We start from the raw sequence: 19,028 nt of genomic DNA on the forward strand, positions 1-19,028 counted from the left end.
GGAAGAGGTTATGTCTCACTTCAGGCACCTTCGTCTTTTCCTTTCTACTTTTTTTTTTCATTAATCTTCATCCAACTGGCCTTTCTAAGTTAAAAAAAAAAACAAGACAAAACCATTTCTCAATGGATTCAGATACTACCCCAAGTTAATATTCCAACCATGTTCTTGTTCTTCCGGGTCTCATCACCAGAAATTTCTGAGCTGAAATCCTCTCTAGTTTCTAGGATCAGTCACTTTCTAATTTCTCCCTTCTCAAGTTCAGAGTCTTGTCAGTTTAGTCCCTTCCCTAACCACAACATCTATTAAGGTGACACAGCAAAGTGATGAAAGTCTCGACGGTCTGGTTTTCATCCTGGGTTTCTGCCCGCTATTTACTATGTGGCATTAGACAAGCTATTCAACCCCTCTGGGCCTCAGTTTCCCCCAAAAAAGGTGAATATTATGAACATTACCTACCTATAGGGTTGCCATTATGAGGATTAAGTGAGTTAATATTTGCTAAGCACTTAGAAGATTACTTGTTATAGTCTAAGCACTACAGTTGTGCTTGTTAATAATAATAAATGCAATTCCAAGCGTATAACTTACTCAACTTTCTGTCATAACTTTGAAGTGTTGGTCTATCTGTTGGCCAGCATTGCAGGTAAATGAGTCGAGGCATGGGCTGAGGCATTGCTACCAGTGAGTGGTGTGTTCCCAGAACTAGGAACAGCCGTGTGAAATAGGTAGCGGTTCTACGTGGAGACAGGGCAGACTGGAAAATGACAGCGCTGGGAAGGAGGTGTGGTGTCCATAGGTTTGGTGTCAGAGCTGCTGCCTGCTGAAGCGCCGATGCCGGCCTAAGCCGTAAATGGGGGGGGGGGCTGGGGAAAACAGGGGCAGAATAGAAAGGGAAAACAGGGGAAGAACGGAGAAAGATAGCCTAGGGAGGAGGTGTGGTGTCCATAGCTTCGGGGTCAGAGGTGCTGCCTGCTGCAGCACCGATGACACCCGAAGCCGTAAATGGGGTGCTGGGGAAAAGGGGGGCAGAATGGAAAGGAACAACAGGGGCAGAACGGAAAACGATAGCCTGGGAAGGAGGTGTGGTGTCCATAGCTTCGGGGTCAGAGGTGCTGCCTGCTGCAGCACCGATGACACCCGAAGCCGTAAATGGGGTGCTGGGGAAAAGAGGGGCAGAATGGAAAGGGATAACAGGGGCAGAACGGAAAACGATAGCCTGGGAAGGAGGTGTGGTGTCCACAGCTTCGGGGTCAGAGGTGCTGCCTGCTGCAGCACCGATGACACCCGAAGCCGTGAATGGGGTGCTGGGGAAAAGGGGGGCAGAATGGAAAGGGACAACAGGGGCAGAACGGAAAACGATAGCCTGGGAAGGAGGTGTGGTGTCCATAGCTTCGGGGTCAGAGGTGCTGCCTGCTGCAGCACCGATGACACCCGAAGCCGTGAATGGGGTGCTGGGGAAAAGGGGGGCAGAATGGAAAGGGACAACAGGCGCAGAACGGAAAACGATAGCCTGGGAAGGAGGTGTGGTGTCCACAGCTTCGGGGTCAGAGGTGCTGCCTGCTGCAGCACCGATGACACCCGAAGCCGTAAATGGGGTGCTGGGGAAAAGAGGGGCAGAATGGAAAGGGACAACAGGGGCAGAACGGAAAACGATAGCCTGGGAAGGAGGTGTGGTGTCCATAGCTTCGGGGTCAGAGGTGCTGCCTGGTGCAGCACCGATGACACCCGAAGCCGTAAATGGGGTGCTGGGGAAAAGGGGGGCAGAATGGAAAGGGACAACAGGGGCAGAACGGAAAACGATAGCCTGGGAAGGAGGTGTGGTGTCCATAGCTTCGGGGTCAGAGGTGCTGCCTGGTGCAGCACCGATGACACCCGAAGCCGTAAATGGGGTGCTGGGGAAAAGGGGGGCAGAATGGAAAGGGACAACAGGGGCAGAACGGAAAACGATAGCCTGGGAAGGAGGTGTGGTGTCCATAGCTTCGGGGTCAGAGGTGCTGCCTGCTGCAGCACCGATGACACCCGAAGCCGTAAATGGGGTGCTGGGGAAAAGAGGGGCAGAATGGAAAGGGACAACAGGGGCAGAACGGAAAACGATAGCCTGGGAAGGAGGTGTGGTGTCCATAGCTTTGGGGTGAGATGGGCTGCCTGCCTGATCTGAGAAAAGCGAGTGAAAGTGGGAGAGCTTCTCCCTAGCTGCTAAGTCTTCTCAAGGTCTAGCACGCACTGAACACTGGCCGGCTCAGCCTGGGTGTTGACATTGCACTGTACGTGTCACAGAGCAAGGGCGGGTCAGGGGGTGGTATGGGGGCCCCACACAAGCCCAGCCCCTGGAGAAACCCGGCCCGAGGGCAAAGAGCCCGACCCCTTCTGGGCTTTCTAGCGGCTGGGACTTGTCGCTGTGGGTGGCAGGTGTTTGGCACCGGATGGGCCACCATGCGGAGACTGTTGGGGACTGTGGAAGTCTTCTCCTCCAGAGCTCACCCTGCCTGGGCACCGGCTCTGCAGACCCCTCAGCCCTGGCTATGTATCGGCCAGCCCTTCCCCGCAACGGGGCCCAGAGGCCAGAGCCTGCCCAGAGCTGAGTGGAGGAGGCACCCAGAGTTTGCCAGGCTGTGGCCCGCCACCTCCGTGGACCTCCCCAGCTTGTCCGCGAGCCCTGGAGACAGGAGCGCCTTCTCCAGGGCTGCTGAGCTGCCAGCATCACCATGAGCCAGGCGGTGAAGGTTTCAGAGCAGGGGATGCAGAGCCCTGACGCGACTGGATGCTGCACCCCACGATGTCCCTTCCTGGCAGGTAGGTTCTTTCTTCACTTGTTTTTCGAAATTTGGTAAAAGAACATTTAAACCTTCGACTGTTCTTCAGGGTATACAGATGGTAGTGGCTTAGCCGGGATTTGAAGCAAGCCTGTGTGATTCCAGAGCTCGTGCTCTGGACTCTGGTGCCTCCTTATCATATATGCTTCATGTGTTACTTTTAGCCCTAAGTGCCATACCTGTAATGAACACATACACTGCCCTGTAGGAGGTGTTCTTTTGTTCAACGCGTGAATTGGTCATCCACCACACTGGGTTCTAATCTCAGAAGATAGGTCAGGGACCACCAGTTGTCAGCATAGCACCATCCCACATTTCTAATTGAGGCTTGCAGCCTAGATTTGTCCCTTTGGTCTAGTTTGAAGGATCCAGGTATGTAAAGCTTATATTCTAGATAAATCAGGGGCTCTCCTGAAAGGAATTCATCAATGAATTGTTCTGTATGGATTAGAAGCCAGTTTCTCTGGCCTTCCTGGAGTATATCCAGTAAGGCATCTCATTCATGTCTAGAAAGCAAATATATCATTTATTGCAACTTCAGCATGGAGCGATGTATTGGTTTAAAATAAAGTACGATCAACACAATTTGGTCATTGTGAGTATGCCGGCTGGGTCCACTCTTTACTACACATATGTAACTCTAGAGCTTCTTACGCCCCATAGAGGAGACATACTCTTGTGTGTCTAGGACAAGGGAAACATGTGTTGTTATTCAGGAGCTGGAAGCTACAGCATGACAGGAAAGAACTGAAAAATCCTGGTCTTGGTCTACACATCACTTTACCTTGTTCGAATCTTGTTTCTTTGGCTTGCTTCATTGGAGTGTTTTCTCTCTCCTGGGACTGACATTGTGTGTTATATATCAGGCATGTAACATGTAGAAGTTTCAGAACCCAGAATCATATAGATCAGTGAAAATTTATATATTTTTGTTTAAAATCTATTTAAAATCACACTGGGCATAATTCATATATTCCAAAAGTAGTTTGACCCTCTGCTCATGAGATTCTTTTTATGGTATGTCAAAGCAAATTTGGACTTCCATCCCCAATAAACTTTGAGGTTGGAGGACACAAAAGCTTTTGCTCAGACCTAAATTCTGTCTGAAGAAAAAGGGTAACTATTATAAGCCCTTTCTAACCTCTCCAGGAGCAGAAATGATTTACAGCTATGGCATTGAACCATAATTTCTTGATCTCATTTGAGAAGAGCTCAGTAAGAAACCGTGTCTTGATTTTTGTTTGTTGGTTCCCTGTTTTCTTGTCTTGCTTACCAACAATCCACTGTAATCCATGAGTGAGTATGGCAGCAGGCTGAGTGTTCCCTGGAGCTCATTAAGTGAACGTTTTTTCCTAAAATGACTTTTGTCTCCTTGTTTTCAGCCCCTCTTCTTTCCTCTGTCCTTTACTATAACCAGGGCTCAGCAAAAGCTGCCTGGCTTTGTGCAGACCCTACTTAGGGTAGTCTTTTCTTCATTATTTTATTCATGGCCCCTCCATTTCATTGTTTGCCTTCTCGAAATGTGTTGAAATCTTTCTGTGGTTGATGACTTCCACAATGTCTTGGCTTTTATTGGTTGATTAATTTTGGTATTTCTGCAGTTTTATTTAAACATGGTTTCAGGAGGACCAGAAAGTAAATATATTTCCTAGTCTGCCATCTTGAGCTGAAAATCCCTGTGGATTTTAGCATCCAAAGTTCCCATGGGTAAAAAACCCAACCTTGGCAGTAATAGATGTACACTCAAGATTTCAGCTTTTCTTGAGCAATCACTAAGGATTTAATATGCGGTCACTTCTAATGGGAAAATAATAACTATCTCATGGCGTTGATTTGAGGATTAACTTAGATAATGGACAAGAAAATGCTTTGTAAGGTTTTAAAATCTATAAAAAATGTTTTTGTTATTATTTGATTTGTTGCTATTTCACCTTTAGCTGACAGTTGTTTGTGACCTTGCTTATGTGAGAAAATGCCTTCTGGTTTATTGTTTTGAAAGCCAGATGATATTTTTCAATAGCTCAATGGAAATGGCATCATTTGTGAAGTTGAAGGGTGAAGGCATAAATGTTTCTTGGCATTTGAATCAACTATTGGTCTTCTGGGGCTTGTCCTTATTCTCCTGCAGTCTCTAATCAACATGGCATCCAGAGAGATCCTGTTAAAACATAAGTCAGGTCATGTCACTCAAGTCTCTTCAATGGCTTCTTCACAGGAAAAGCAAAGTCCTCAAAGTGCCTCCACAGCCCTAGAAATCTGGGCCTCTGTTTCCTCTCTGGCTGTTTCCTTCTCCTCTCCACTTTGCTCCCTCTGTTTTCCACACACTGACATCCTTTCTGCTCCTTGGATACTCCAAGCCCACTCTTGCCTCATTGCCTTTCCATCTGACTGTTCCCTCTGCTTGTACTATTCACTTCCCAGATATGCACCTTGCTCCCTCTCACAACCTTAGGTTCCCTCGTAAATTTTATCTTCCCCAGAAAGCCCTCAGTGATCACTTAGTTTCCGATCGCAGCCTCCTCCTACCAGCTAACAATCTCCATCCCCCTTCCCTGCTTGCTGTTTTTCTCCAGCACTTACCTGATATACTAGTTATTCTACCCATTTATTCAATTTTTATTTACGTATTTACACTTATGATTTTATATTTGCTTCTTTACTTTTGTCTCTCCCCTCAGCTCGAGAGAGGCTATATTCATCTGTGTTAATCACTGCTGTGTTTCCTGAACATGCCTAGAAAACATCCTGAAGAAGGGTGCCTGAAATTTGGTAAGGGATCCATCAATTTTCTTGGCTGAATGAAGAAATATGTTCATAAATTACTGAACAAATCTCTGGGGTTTCTGAATTAAGGACTAATGGGAAGAGGAAGGCAAATGGTTGGGACAGGGTACTGCAAGAAGTAGTATTTGGAGTACTCTGATAGCTATCCTAATAGATAACATTTTGTTCATTTAAATAGTTTGAACGAGAGAGCCGGGAACTAGGGACACACAGCATCGAGGTTTTATAATGCATTCTGTAGAGTTCTTTTCAAGTGTGTTCAAATATCATTGAAAATATATGCATGCATATAAACCTCTGTTACTTGATTTAGTGCTTTACAAGAGCCCCTCAAGGAAGGGGTAGTAGCAACTCTCAGTATCCTTCCTTTATGATGAGCTTACTTTATTCAAAATTACATCATAATTTATTTGTAACTGTGAAACTAGACTTAGTTATTTAGTAGACCCCCCCTAGAAACCTATGACGTTAATAAAACCAACAAAAATGTGTTCAGTTTCCAGTGATACACACACTACAGACTCAATTATGTGTCATCCATTTTAATGAAGGGAAGAAGTGATTTAACAAACACAGAGCAAACAGAATATGAAGTTTTGTCCTCCATTAATATTAGTAATGGATAAAGTGGGCTCCAACGCCTTCAAGGTAGCTTGAGACCCATCATCTGTGTGTCATGGGCAGGGGGATGCTCGGCCAGGATGTCTTTCTCTGTCACTGAGAAAAATTTCCATAATATATAATGATACTTACTGAAACAGATATGGGGCATTTGGGTAATTAGGAATCCGTTAGCATATTTTTCCGGAAGCCTTGACTACAAAACGAAGATAGTAGATTTGGACACTTCCAGCTATGCAGAAGTTGTTTGGGTATTCATCTTTATGCCGAATGCAGTAAGCTTATTTCATCTCTGCAGCTTCCCATATACCATTTTCCCACCTCTGTTTTGTGTTTGGAAAGACTTTTAGAAATTAAAACTCAAGTTAAAAAGTGAGTGACGGGCTTCCCTGGTGGCTCAGTGGTTGAGAGTCCGCCTGCCGATGCAGGGGATACGGGTTCGTGCCCCGGTCCGGGAAGATCCCAGATGCCGCGGAGCGGCTAGGCCCGTGAGCCATGGCCGCTGAGCCTGCGCGTCCGGAGCCTGTGCTCCGCAACGGGAGAGGCCACAGCAGTGAGAGGCCCGTGTACCGCAAAAAAAAGAAAAGAAAAGAAAAGAAAGTGAGTGACAACTTAAATGATATATGGACTATTTTGCTGACTTACAAGAGCATGCAGAATTAAATATGACCCAGTTGAAATGTTAATTTTATTTTAATGTGTATATTGGGGTGGAGTCTTAAAGGTGCCAGAAAACAAGCATTCACCCGTCCTGTTTGGAACTGCAGCACACAGGCACCTTCAGTTACCAGTTCTGTTCATTCCACAGAATCATCTTGGGAAAACATAACTGTTTTTTATGTACCTGGTATATATCTTAATTAGTTTGAAGAATTTCCCAAATACCTGTTAATATGTAGTTCTCCAATTCCAATCTTGCCACGTCCTGTACCAGTGACACAGCACATAGGAGTTTTATTTCTCTTTCTTTCTCTGGGTTGCTGAGAACCCAACGAAAGAACAATGGAATGGCATCAAAGAGATCAGGGTTCTTGACTCAGATTTGCCATAAAATAATAGTGTCCTCTTGGGAAAATTATAGTTACTCTAGGCCCCTTTCCTTTTCTTTACTTTGACAGAGCTGCACTAGATGACCCCAAGTAACACTGCACTCTTTGCAGTAGTAGCTTAGACGTTATTGGTTTTCTGAAACAAATGAAGACAGTGACACAGGAAACTGTGCAACATCTCTGTAACTATGTTTTCTTAGAGTTGCCTCCATTTTACAGATGATAAGATGGCTGAGCACAGAAGTAGGTGTTTTGACCAGAGGTTCCAGAGTAGATGGAACTGAACCACAAGTTTCCTTCATTCCTGAAGCTCACTTAGCCAAAACATAGGCTTCTGAATATTAAGCTGTAAAGCATATTATCAGTATGCTTTAAAAGAAGCGGTTCTTCTAGGATTTCTAATTACTAGCAGGCGGTTTTGAAATTGTTAGAAGATCATCTAATTTTGTGAGATTTACAGCTCTATTTTCCTGTCAAGCAAGTTGTATTAGTGCCAGACAATCACCTGAGCTTCTGGATGCTTCTCTGACCCTCTTGAATTTTTCTTCTTGCTATCTGAAATTCATGCCAGATAAGCCTTTTTGTAGAGAGCATGTACAGACTTGTCTATTTTCATATAAGAAAGCGATGCAGTGAGCCAGGTCGGGGGTTAATCCCTCATTCTCAGAGTGGTGTTGAGCTCCTGGTGAAATATTATCATCATTTCCTCAGAATAGAAAAGCAGTTATCTCAAGTTTTTAATGCCATTAACTATTTATACATTTATGTATAATACATATATTTATTGTACCTACGAGGTGTGCTCTCTTTGGGAAGTACAAAGCTATTTGAGACGTAAGTTGTTCGTTTGTTTGTTTTCCCACAAATACTGTGACCCTTTGAGCAGGAAGGTCTATGTTTTACTAACATCTAGAGCAAGCAGCTAACACGGTGTCTAAGATGTAGTCAATAAATATGAAATAGGTAAATGAACACATTTCTAAGGAAGGGCCAGGACATGAACAAATAGAAAATTTTCATTTTCAGTCACAAAGCCACAACAGACATAAAAATGATACAGACAACAAGTGCTACGGTCATTCAAAGAAGGCATAGAGTTGATACAACAAGGATCTCCTCTATGGCACAGGGAACTGTACTCAATATTTTGTAATAACTTATAAGGGAAAAATCTGAAAACAGAATCACTGTGCTGTACACCTGAAACGGACACGAAATCGTAAATCAACTATATTTCAATTAAAAACCAAACAAACAGACAACAGCAACAACAAAAAACCAGAGAGGTCATAGAAGTTCTTATGAGATTCCAGAAGAGAAGAGAAGCCAGATGAGGACGGGAGAGGAGGCTTTTGAATCAGTTCAGAGGAGAAGTTACAGAGGAACTAGTCTTTGATCTGAACTTGAGATTAAGATTAAGATGAATTAATCTGAATTAATTAAGATTGCAACACAGGGATATTACAGATGAAGGTAATCACATAAACTTGCTCTACTGAAACTTGCAGAGGTTATGAGTGTTGTTCAAGATCCCAAAGCAAGTGCATTGTGGAATCAGAATTTTAAGTGAGGCCTAATGAACTAAAAACAAAGAAGCACAGAAACAAGCCCTTCCTGTGACACCACGTTGCCTTTGAAGTCGTTTTTCTTTGGCGGGTTGGCAGAAACTGATTCCAGTGTTTCTTGCAGGAATGACTGGCCACAGGACTGGGCGTCGTAGCTTCCTGCCAGGTGGCCGAAGGTCGCAGGCAGGTGGGTCACTGGGACACACGCGGAGGGGCTCCTGCCCGGCTCCCTGGCCGCTCAGTGCCCCTGCCCCAGAGCGGGGGTGGGGGCCCCAAAGCAGCCTTGTCTGAGTCCCCTGCCACTAGAGAGAGTATTGGCCCAACACTTGTAGAAAACGGGGACCTTGCTGGCAGTTCAGTGGAGGGACACAAATAAATCTTTGCCGACTTTCTGCTGAAGCTCAGGAGGGTTCACTCCTAAGCCTCTTACAAGGTCAGCTGCCGAGGCTGCGAGAGATGAGTCGGGGCTCGCCCTCCACCACGGGGAGATCGCTGGTTAAAGCGCTCACGAGGGAGTGAACCGCGTGTCCGCACCGACACGCGCGGGCAGACCTCGTCGATGCCTTCTGTTCGGGGTATGAAGCCCTCTCCTGCCTCTTCCAGGCTCTCTAGAAAGCATGTGCAGAGCCTCCCACCCCACCCTCGGACTCCGCGGGCCACAGCTGGAGGGACCAGCCAAGGAACCGTGGCAGGAAGAGGCCAGAGGTCAGCGGGCCTCGGCCGGAGCCCGTCAGTCGGTCCCCATTCACACACCACCAGACGATCCTCTTGACCTGGGCAGTAGCCGCCAACCGACCGCTGAGGTGAGCCCGGTGCGCGCTTGGCTACCTGGCATGGCTGGGAACCCCAGGATCTCCTGGCAGAGGCGGGCATTCTCCTGGGCCGGGTCCTCGGGCGTCTGCGTGTGCAGGGCCTGAACCACCTTGGCCAGGACGATCTGGCACAGGTTGAAGAGGCCTGGGGGGCGGGAGGAAGGAGGCGGGGGGCTGGCACCGTGTCCAGGCCGCGCTTTCCAGCCGGGCAGACCGGAAGCCCCCTTCCCTTCCCTCGGTCCGGCCGCATCTGGGTTGGCCTCCCGGGACTTGATGAGCTTGTCCGGCAGCTCCTGAGGGACGGTGCTGCCCGTGCCCCACCAAGACTGGCAGCAGCGCCAGGGCCTCCCAGGGCACGGCGCCCCCGGCCCCAGAGCCTTCCCTCTGGTTCTCGTCACCGGCTGTCACCAGACTTGCATGCAACGTTCTTTTCTTTTCTCTTGTCGTCTTTACGTCCCTCAGCCACGCAATGCGGTGAAGCCCTGACGCTCGCTGCCGCGTCGATACACCCTGAGAACACGATGCTCAGCGAGAGAAGTCATACACAGAAGGACACACAGGGCGTGACCGCACTGAGGAGAAACGTCCAGAGCAGGTAGATCCACAGAGTCAGCGAGTGGGTTCCTGGTTGTCAGGGGCTGGCGAGGGGACGGAGTGATAGCTAAGGGCGTGAGGGACATTTTCGGGGTGACGGAAATGGTCCAAAGCAGTAGTGACGTCTGTACAGCTCAGTAAACTGTCCCCACACGCCCCGGTGCAGCCTGTGAGAGCATCGCGCTCAGGATGAAGGGCTGACCACAGGAAGACTGAACGAGCAGTGGGTCCTGGGCCCAGACGCTCAGCTGGCGCCCCCCACGTGGGGAAGTCACTGGGACTTGCTGAGCCTCCACGGAGACTGGCAGCAGCCCCCGAGCTCACAGGGCACTGCGCCCCCGGCCCCAGAGCCTTCCCTCTGGTTCTCATCACCGGCTGTCAGCAGACTTGCAGGCAACGTTCCTTTCTTTTCTTTTGTCTTTTTTCAAGGCAACTCTTGAGTGCATGTATTTAACATGCAGGGAACCAGCCCTGACTCCTTGATCTGGGTCTTCCAGCCTCTAGAGCCTCGAGGACATCCATTTCCGTTATTTACGCGCCCAGTGCCTGGGGTCTGATGATGGAAGCTGACACCGAGGGCGTCACCACGTGCGGGGTGATGTCAGTGGAAGAATCCCATGGCGAGGGCCTGCCTGAGGACCACGCACGCCCGGGCCCTCCCCGCCCCCTGCCTGCAGCCCTGCGCCTGGGAGCGGAGCTGGTGCATCGCGTGCCCGACGTCGTGGAAGTTGGTCTCCCGCTCATCATGCTGCAGCAGGGAGGGCAGGTTGGGCGTAGGCTTGGTGAAGTTGGCCACCATGGCCGCGATGGCGATCTGGCAGCTCCCATCGTGCTGTAGGCAGCCCGGCTGCAGGCCGAAGCAGGCCGCGTGCCTGGACTTCCCCACCCTGCGGAGGGACGTGGATGGGGCCCCGCTTCCACAGAGGAGCCCCGGCCCACGGCCGACAGGTTCCCCCACGCACGCACCGAGGATAGAGATCAGGTAGAACTTGCCGATGGGTGACCTTGCCCGAGGCCGCGTCCCAGACCGTTTAGAGCCTCACGTCTTCGTGACACATGCTGGTGCCCTCCTCCAGGTCGAAGGTCAGCCCCAGCAGCTCCTGGGAGATGCCCAGCAGCCCGCGTGTGAGCGCCTGCATGGGGAAAGCCTCATTGAGCAGGTACTGGTTCACGTGGTAGCGCGTCTCCTCCCCCGGTTCATGTAGTAGCGCAGGTCCCAGGCGTTGATGGGGCCGTCCAAGTGCAGGCCCCGCCTCTGGCACTCGGCCTCCTTTAGCTCCAGGATCATGGCCGCTCCTGCTCCCCGAGGGGCTTCAGCTTCTGGGCCAGCTCACCTGCGGGCGGAGGGGAGAGGCTCGGCTACGTCCCTGGGGCGGCCCCCCAGCCACCCCCGACCCCGCGCCCCTCGAGGCAGAATGAAGGGTCTGGGAAGGTGACCCCCAAGGGCTGACACAGTGGGGTCTCAGGCAGCACCACGTCCGGTCAAGGTCCGCCTGACCCCGTCCCCACTGGGACTCAGGGGGAGGCGGTGTTACCTAGGACAGTGGCCACCACCTGGCTGGTCTTGTCCATGTTCATCTCCAGCACGGAGTCGGCATGCGTGCGGAACCCCAGCAGGCGGGACTTCAGGGCCTGCAGCCTCACCAGCTCCCTGAGGATCACGCAGTTCTCCTGGAACCCAGAGACGGAAGGCGCTGGGGACCGAGGGCCACGGCCTCCCCACGGGCCCCGGGCCAGGTCTCTGCAGGCGGGCAGGGCTCCCAGGCCACTGGCGGGCACAGCCAATCCCCCTCCCTCCTCCTCCTGGCCCGGATTTCTAGACACTTTGGTGCTGTCCTAACACGTGGTCTTTATTAACACAGGTCCTTTTGGAACCAGAAATGGCATGAACGTGATGGGCTCTAAGGCCAAGGGCAGGAAGAAATGTGGCCAGTCTTTCCAGGAGCCACCAAGGGGCCTCCCCGGGCTCAACAAGACAAACACGGCTGCCGTGCAGACAGTGGCTCAACCCCACGGCGCCCGAACACCCAGCCCCTGGACGGTGAGACAGCTGTTGCTGCAGGTGGCCCGTGGCTCACTGATGAGGCCCGGCCCCAGGCGTACGCCACCTTCTCTGGGGCCACCTCTCCGGTCTGCAGTGGGGTTCTCCTGGGAGCCCCCAGTCACCACGGGACCAGCGTGGCCTGTCTGTAGCCCAAGAAGGTGGGGACACAAGACTGTCCCCCGTGCCCCCCGCATCACCCGCGAGGCCGAGCGAGCACCAGTGGTGTCTGCGGGGAAGATGAAGGGCTCACGCACAGCCCCCATCTACAGAAGCACAGACTGCAGCCACCTGCGCTATGGAACAAACACAAGTGTCCGTGCAGGACCCGATGTCTGAATGTCAAGGCCATGCCCGGGCCACAGTGAGAAGGTGCATCCCCCATGCAAGCCACAGAGAGGGGATGGGGGGGCCATCTGCGATTCTGAGCTCATCGGGCATCACCCCAGAGGGAGAGGGAGAGGGAGAGAGGTAGACAGAAGTACAGAGGGAGAGAAAGAGAGAGGGAGGGAGAGACGTCTCTCCCTTCCCTGGGGGTTCTCTAGTGCAGCCAAGGCTGAAAACCACTGCATTTGGGGAGATGGGTCCTCGTGGAAGAGTTAAATAGTAGCTCATGGCATTATCGACACATACTAAAAAGGCCCCAAATCTTGGGGAGTCAGGGAGGGGAGTGTCGGCTGCCTCGTAAACGAGGAGAGATTGGGCATCAGGGGAGGTGCCTGTGCAGCCTGCGCCCAGGGCCCCGCAGACTTCATCTCCCAGCGGTGGTCCTGGGCTGGAAGTCAGCGGGGAGGTCAGGCTGTCCAAGCATCAACGTTGACTTCAGGGCTGATCTAAAAGGCGCCTGGTGTTTGTTGAAGCAGAGAAAAGAGAAAGCAGTAGGGAGAGGATGGGAGTGGGAGGGGGAGGGAGCCCCCCTCCTCAGCACTTCTACCGCTCTCCCTCTCTCTCTCCCTTTCTCCCTCTCTCCCTCTACCTCGCTGCCTCTCCCTCTCCCTCCATCTCTCCCCCTGCCTCTCTCCCTCCCTCTCTCCCTGTCCCTCTCTCTCTCTCTCCCTCTTTCCCTCCCCCTCTCCCTCTCCCCCTTTCCCTCTCCCTCTCCCCTTCTCCCTCTCTCCCTTCCTCTCTTCCTGTCCCTGCTTCCCTGTTCCGCATGCTCTGGCTCTACCTCTTTCCCTCTCCCTCTCCCTCCACCTCCTTCCCTCTCTGGAGAGGGAAGGAGGTGGAGGGAGAGGGAGAGAGAGATGGAGAGGGAGGGGGGAGAGGGAGAGAGAGATGGAGGGGGGGGGGAGAGGGAGAGAGAGATGGAGAGGGAGGGGGGAGAGGGAGAGAGATGGAGAGGGAGGGGGGAGAGGGAGAGAGAGATGGAGAGGGAGGGGGGAGAGGGAGAGAGGAGGGAGAGGGAGAGGGGGGAGTGGGAGAGAGTGATGGAGGGAGCGAAAGATGTCTCTCCCTCCCTCCCTCTCTCCCTCCCTCTCTCCCTCTCCCTCCCTCCTTCTCCTCCCTCTCCCTCTCGCTCCAACTCTCCTTCTCCCTCCGTCTCTCCATCTCCCTCACTCCCTCCCAGAGAGGCAGAGATAAGGCAGAGGGAGAGAGGGAGAGGGAGAGAGGGAGGGAGGGAGAGGGAGGGAGAAAGAGGTCTCTTCCTCCCTCCCTCTCCCTCTCTCCTCCTTCTCTCCCTCTCTCCCTCTCTCCCTCTCCCTCTCTCTCTCCCTGTCCCTGTTTCCCTGTTCTGGTCTCCCTCTCCCTCTCTCCCTCTCTCCCTCTCCCTTGTCTCTGCCTCTCCCTCCATCTCTCCCTCTCTGAGAGGGAGTGAGGGTGAGGGAGAGATGGAGGGAGAGGGAGTGACAGAGGGAGGAAGAGGGAGAGAGGAAGGGAAAGGGCGAGGGAAGGAGAGGGGGAGACGGAGGGAGGGTGAGAGAGGGAGAGTCGGAGGAGAGAGGGAGAGGGAGGGAAGAAGAGACCATTTTCCCTCTCCCGCTCTCCCTCTCTCTCTCTCTTCCCCCCTCTCCCTCTCTCTCTCCCTCTGTCCCTCTCTCTCTTCCTCTCTCCCTCTTCCTCCATCTCTCCCTCTCCCTCTCTCCCTCTCCCTTATCTCTGCCTCTCCCTCCATCTCTCCCTATGTGGGAAAGAGTGAGGGAGATGGAGACATGGAGGGAGAGGGAGAGTTGGTGGAAGAGGGAGAGGGAGGAGAAGGAGAGAGGGAGGGAGAGAGGGAGAGACATCTTCGCTCCCTCTCTCTATCCCTCTCTCCCTTTCTCCCCTCTCCCTCCCTCTCCCCCCTCCCTCTTGTGCTCTCCCTGTCCCTCTTTCCCTGTCCCTCTCCCTCCACCTCCTTCCGTCTCTGGAAAGGGAAGGAGGTGGAGGGAGAGGGAGAGGGAAAGAGGGAGAGGGAGAGCGGAGCAGGAAAACAGGGACAGGGAGAGAGGGAGGGAGAGGGAGAGAAGGAGGACAGAGGGAGAGGGAGGGAGGAAGAGACCTCTTTCCCTCTCCCTCTCCCCCCCTCTCTCTCTCGCTCTCCTCTCCATATCTCTCTCCCTCTCTTCCTCTCCCTCCCTCTCCCTCCATCTCTCCCTCTCTCTCTCTCCCTCTAACTTGTCTCAGCCTCTCCATCTCTCCCTCTCTGGGAGGGAGTGAGGGAGATGGAGAGATGGAGGGAGCGGGAGAGTTGGAGGGAGAGGGAGAGGGAGGAGAAGGAGGGAGGGAGAGGGAGGGAGAGAGGGAGACAGGGATAGAGGGAGGGAGGGAGAGAGGGATAAACGGAGGGAGGGATAGAGGGAGGGAGGGAGAGACGTCTTTCACTCCCTCCCTCTATCCTTCTCTCCCTCTCCCCCTTCTCTCTCCCTCTCCCCCCATCCTGCTCTCTCTCCCTGTCCCTCCACCTCCTTCCCTCTCCAGAGAGGGAAGGAGGTGGAGGGACAGGGAGAGGGAAAGAGGTAGAGGGAGGGCGTGCGGAACAGGGAAACAGGGACAGGGAGAGAGGAAGGGAGAGAGGGACAGGGAAGAGGGACGGGGGAGGCGGGAGAGAGACGGGGGAGACGGAGGAGGTAGAGGGAGGGGGAGGGGAGAGGGAGAGGGATGTGGGAGAGCGAGGGGGAGACGGAGGTGGAGAGGGAGTTAGGAGAGGGACGGGGAGAGGGACGGGGAGGGGGGAAGGGGGGGAGGGAGAGAGGGAAAGAGAGACGCAGAGGAAAGAAGGAGAGGGAAGAGAGAGCGAGAGGGGGACAGAGGGAGAGGGAGAGGGAGAGAGGGAGGGGGAGAGGGACGAGAGGAAGCAGGGAGAAAAGAGAGAAAGAACACACCATGTACATTTCTGTCAAATGACACCGGGGATCCTTACACAACCAGGAGAAAATAACACAGCGAGGCTCTTTCTCAGCTGGAACTGGAACTGCAGATGGGGCCAAACACCACCAGGGTGGCCACACATGTCCAGCTGCCACCCCAGCCCCCTGAGTCTGGTCACCAGGGCTCTGAATGTTTGCTCCAGGGACCTGGGGTTCACCCTGTCACCCTGGAGGTCGGGCCTAGACAGCAGGGCCCCGGGCTGGACACATGGGGGGAAAAGCATCCCCACAGGACAGCTTGTGCGAGCCGATTCAGCTGCGAGATTCTAGAGGCCCGGGATCACCCTGTGGCCCATGAAACCCAGGAGCCAGGAGGGTCTTGCATCGGGATTCCTGTCCATTGGACTGTAACGTTTGTGTAAGGAATCTTGGAAACAGTGGTAACAAGAGTGAATTCGAACGAGCTTTAGGATATTATGGACCACTCCGAAGTGTGTGGGTTGCTAAAAACCCTCCCGGCTTCGCTCTTGTTGAAAATGAAGATCCCCGAGATGCAGCGGATGCTGTCTGAGAACTAGACGGGAGAACACTCTGTAGCTGCCGAGTAAGAGTGGACCTGTCCAATGGGGAAAGGAGAAGTCGAAATCGTGGCCGCCTCCTTCTTGGGGTCGTCGCCCTCGAGATGATTATCGGAGGAGGAGTCCTCCCCCTCACCACAGATGTCCAAGACGGAGAAGCTTCTCCCGCAGCAGGAGCAGGTCCCTTTAGTAGATATAGGAGAAGAGAGAGATCACTGTCCCAGGAGAGAAATCGCAAGCCGTCCCGATCTTTTTCTAGGTCTCCTAGCCGATCCAGGTCAAATGAAAGGAAATAGCAGACCACTTTGCAAGAGGAGTGGTGCACAGGAAATAACTTCATTTGACGGGAGTATGTACAGAAAATTCAAGTTTCGTTTGAGACTTCCGAAGCTTGATGCACTTTTTAAGTGTTTTAGCTGTTCACATTTGTTTGTCTCTTGGGACAGTGACACATAAAGGTGTCATTCTCTATGGTTTGAAATGGGTCATATGAGGCATGTAATATGAAGAATTGTTTCTTTACAATGTTCTCTTAAGCAAAATTGAATTTGCTTTGAATTTTTGGTCTTGCCTAGACTGATAATAAAACTCTAACTCCTGCCCACCTAAAGTGTGATATTTATTATTATGGAAACAACACTGGCAAACATTGAAAAGACTTTCTGTAGCTGGGATATGGTATGCAGCTGTAGTTAAGCAAGCAGTCTTTAAAAGGTACTGTGAACACAAGCCAGCAGGTAGAAGTGAAAGCCGCACCCTTACCCTAGATTAGAGATTTAAGAATTCCACTAGTCTTCACACTGGACAAGAGGTTGTCCAGTGAGTTTAGAATCTAAGAAGTTTCAAGGAAGTTAGTTTCCCTTTGAGTTAGGTCATAAGTCCCCTCTGTGATTGCTGTACATGAATACATAGCTCTTTGTAATGTTTTCTGGAAGTTGAGATTATCAAGATACCAATGTCTTGCCAGATGAAGGGTATATTGTAGAGCTGAACTTTGAGTTACTGTGCAGTTTTTTTTTTCATGCTGTCATTTGTAATATGTTTTGTGAGACTCCTTGGGATTAAAGTTTTGGTTCCAAAAGGAACAAAGAAAAAAAAAAAAAGGATCCACTTGCCAATGCAGGGGACACGGGTCCGAGCCCTGGTCCGGGAAGATCCCATGTGCCGCAGATCGACTAAGCCCGTGGGCCACAACTATTGAGCCTGCGCTCTAGATCCTGGGAGCCACAACTACTGAGCCCCCATGCCACAACTACAGAAGCCCGCACAGCTAGAGCCCGTGCTCCGAAACAAAAGAAGCCACTGTAATGAGAAGCACGTGCCCGCAACAAAGAGGAGCCCCTGCTCGCCGCAACTAGAGAAAGCCTGTGTGCAGCAATGAAGACCCAACGCAGCAAAAATAAATAAATAAATAAAAGACGATACTGGCCAGGTGATCAAGGGTAAAATTGTTTGTCACAAGTCCCGTTGATGGGGTGTATCCTTGATGTGTGTATCCTTGATGGTGTGTATCCTTGATGATGTGACCTGAGGAGAATGACATTTTTATCTGTGTCTGGATCTTCCGCCCCAAACCCCATAACTCCAGCCCAACCATATGAAAAACATCAGAAAACCAACAGACAAACAAATTGAGGGACAAAATACCTGACCAGTCCTCCTCAAAACTTTCAAGGTATCAAAACCCAGGGACGTCTGAGAAATGTCACAGCCCAGAGGAGACTGGGACAGAAAAAGGATGTTAGGGGAAAGCTAGGGAAATTCTAGTAAAGTGTGGACTTTGGTTAATAATAACGTATCCATCTCGGTTCCTTAGTTGGATAAGCATGTCGTACTAACGTACTAAAGTACTAACGTGTTGGAAATAGGGGTACTGGGTCGGGGGTCCACAGCACTCTGCACACTCTGTACAGATCTTTGCAACTTTTTTGTAACTCTAAGCTATTCTAAAATTAAGCAACTACTAAACAGAGATAAGAATGTTATTTCCCTGATTTGAACATGCCTGAGTTTGTTTTCATGGTCACATTTCTGCTATCTGGATGTGTCTTGGAATCAGTAGCAAAGGAGAGTTGCCAGCCCCTGGGAAGATGCGGCTAGTTTGCAGGTGGCTTGCTCTGGAGCTGAAGACCACGGTGGGAAGTCTGCAGCCTCGGGCTGCACTTAGAACCATGGGAGGGGATGGGCCAGCTCAGTTAGGGATGGAACCTATAAATAAAACTCTTTCTTTTCCATTATGGCTTATCACAGGATATTGAATATAGTTCCCTGTGCTAGACAGTAGGACCTTGTAGCTTATCCATCCTATATTTAATAGTTTGCGTCTGCTAACCCCAAACTCCCAATCCAACCCTCCCTCCCTCTTTCTCCCCCTTGGCAATCACAAGTCTGTTCTCTATGTCTGTGAGTCTGTTTTTGTTTCGTAGACAAGTTCATTTGTGTCGTATTTTAGATTTCACATATAAGAGAGATCATATATGTGTCTTTCTCTTCTGACTTACTTCACTTAGTATGATAATCTCTAGGTCCATCCACGACGTTGCTGCAAATAGCATTATTTCATTCTTTTTATGGCTGAATATATTCCATTGTATATATGTACCACATCTTCTTTATCCATTCATCCATCAGTGGACATTTAGGTAGCTTCCACATCTTGCCTATTATAAATAGTGATGCAATGAACATTGGGGTGCATGTATCTTTTCTTTCTTTCTTTCTTTCTTTCTTTTCTTTCTTTCTTTTCTTTCTTTCTTTCCTTTCTTTCTTTCTTTCTTTCTTTCTTTCTTTCTTTCTTTCTTTCTTTCTTTTTCTTTCTTTCTTTTTCTTTCTTTTCTTTCTTTCTTTTTCTTTCTTTCTCTCTTTCTTTATTTTTTTGTCACAC

General features: G+C 50.9%; 1 protein-coding gene and 1 pseudogene across 6 annotated transcripts in view; both read left to right on the plus strand.

Annotated features, from left to right (window-relative positions):
• The window catches only part of LOC307188486 (uncharacterized protein), a 49,892-nt gene extending 36,495 nt beyond the window's left edge, over positions 1-13,397 (plus strand). The window contains exons 1-9 of one of the 5 annotated variants that reach the window (XM_079925642.1): positions 2,725-2,793; positions 5,492-5,582; positions 6,561-6,818; positions 8,294-9,019; positions 9,436-9,635; positions 10,107-10,239; positions 10,668-11,220; positions 11,315-11,398; positions 11,823-13,397. In XM_079925642.1, the coding sequence (XP_079781768.1) occupies positions 10,856-11,220; positions 11,315-11,398; positions 11,823-12,078 (705 nt within the window). In that variant the 5' untranslated portion in view covers positions 2,725-2,793; positions 5,492-5,582; positions 6,561-6,818; ... (2 more) ...; positions 10,107-10,239; positions 10,668-10,855 and the 3' untranslated portion in view covers positions 12,079-13,397. Of the gene's footprint in view, positions 1-2,724; positions 2,794-5,491; positions 5,583-5,622; positions 6,819-8,293; positions 9,020-9,435; positions 9,636-10,106; positions 10,240-10,667; positions 11,399-11,822 lie in introns of those variants that run through there. The other 4 variants (XM_079925640.1, XM_079925639.1, XR_013828954.1 and 1 more) reach the window with 4 other exon arrangements.
• Positions 13,398-15,924: 2,527 nt separating this feature from the next.
• On the plus strand, positions 15,925-18,007 carry LOC307188869 (serine/arginine-rich splicing factor 3-like; annotated as a pseudogene). Its single transcript has one exon. The product of its transcript is annotated as a serine/arginine-rich splicing factor 3-like (transcript).
• Positions 18,008-19,028: the final 1,021 nt, after the last annotated feature.

The sequence above is a fragment of the Stenella coeruleoalba genome (assembly GCF_951394435.1).
Source record: "Stenella coeruleoalba genome assembly, chromosome: 7".
NCBI lineage: Eukaryota > Metazoa > Chordata > Mammalia > Artiodactyla > Delphinidae > Stenella > Stenella coeruleoalba.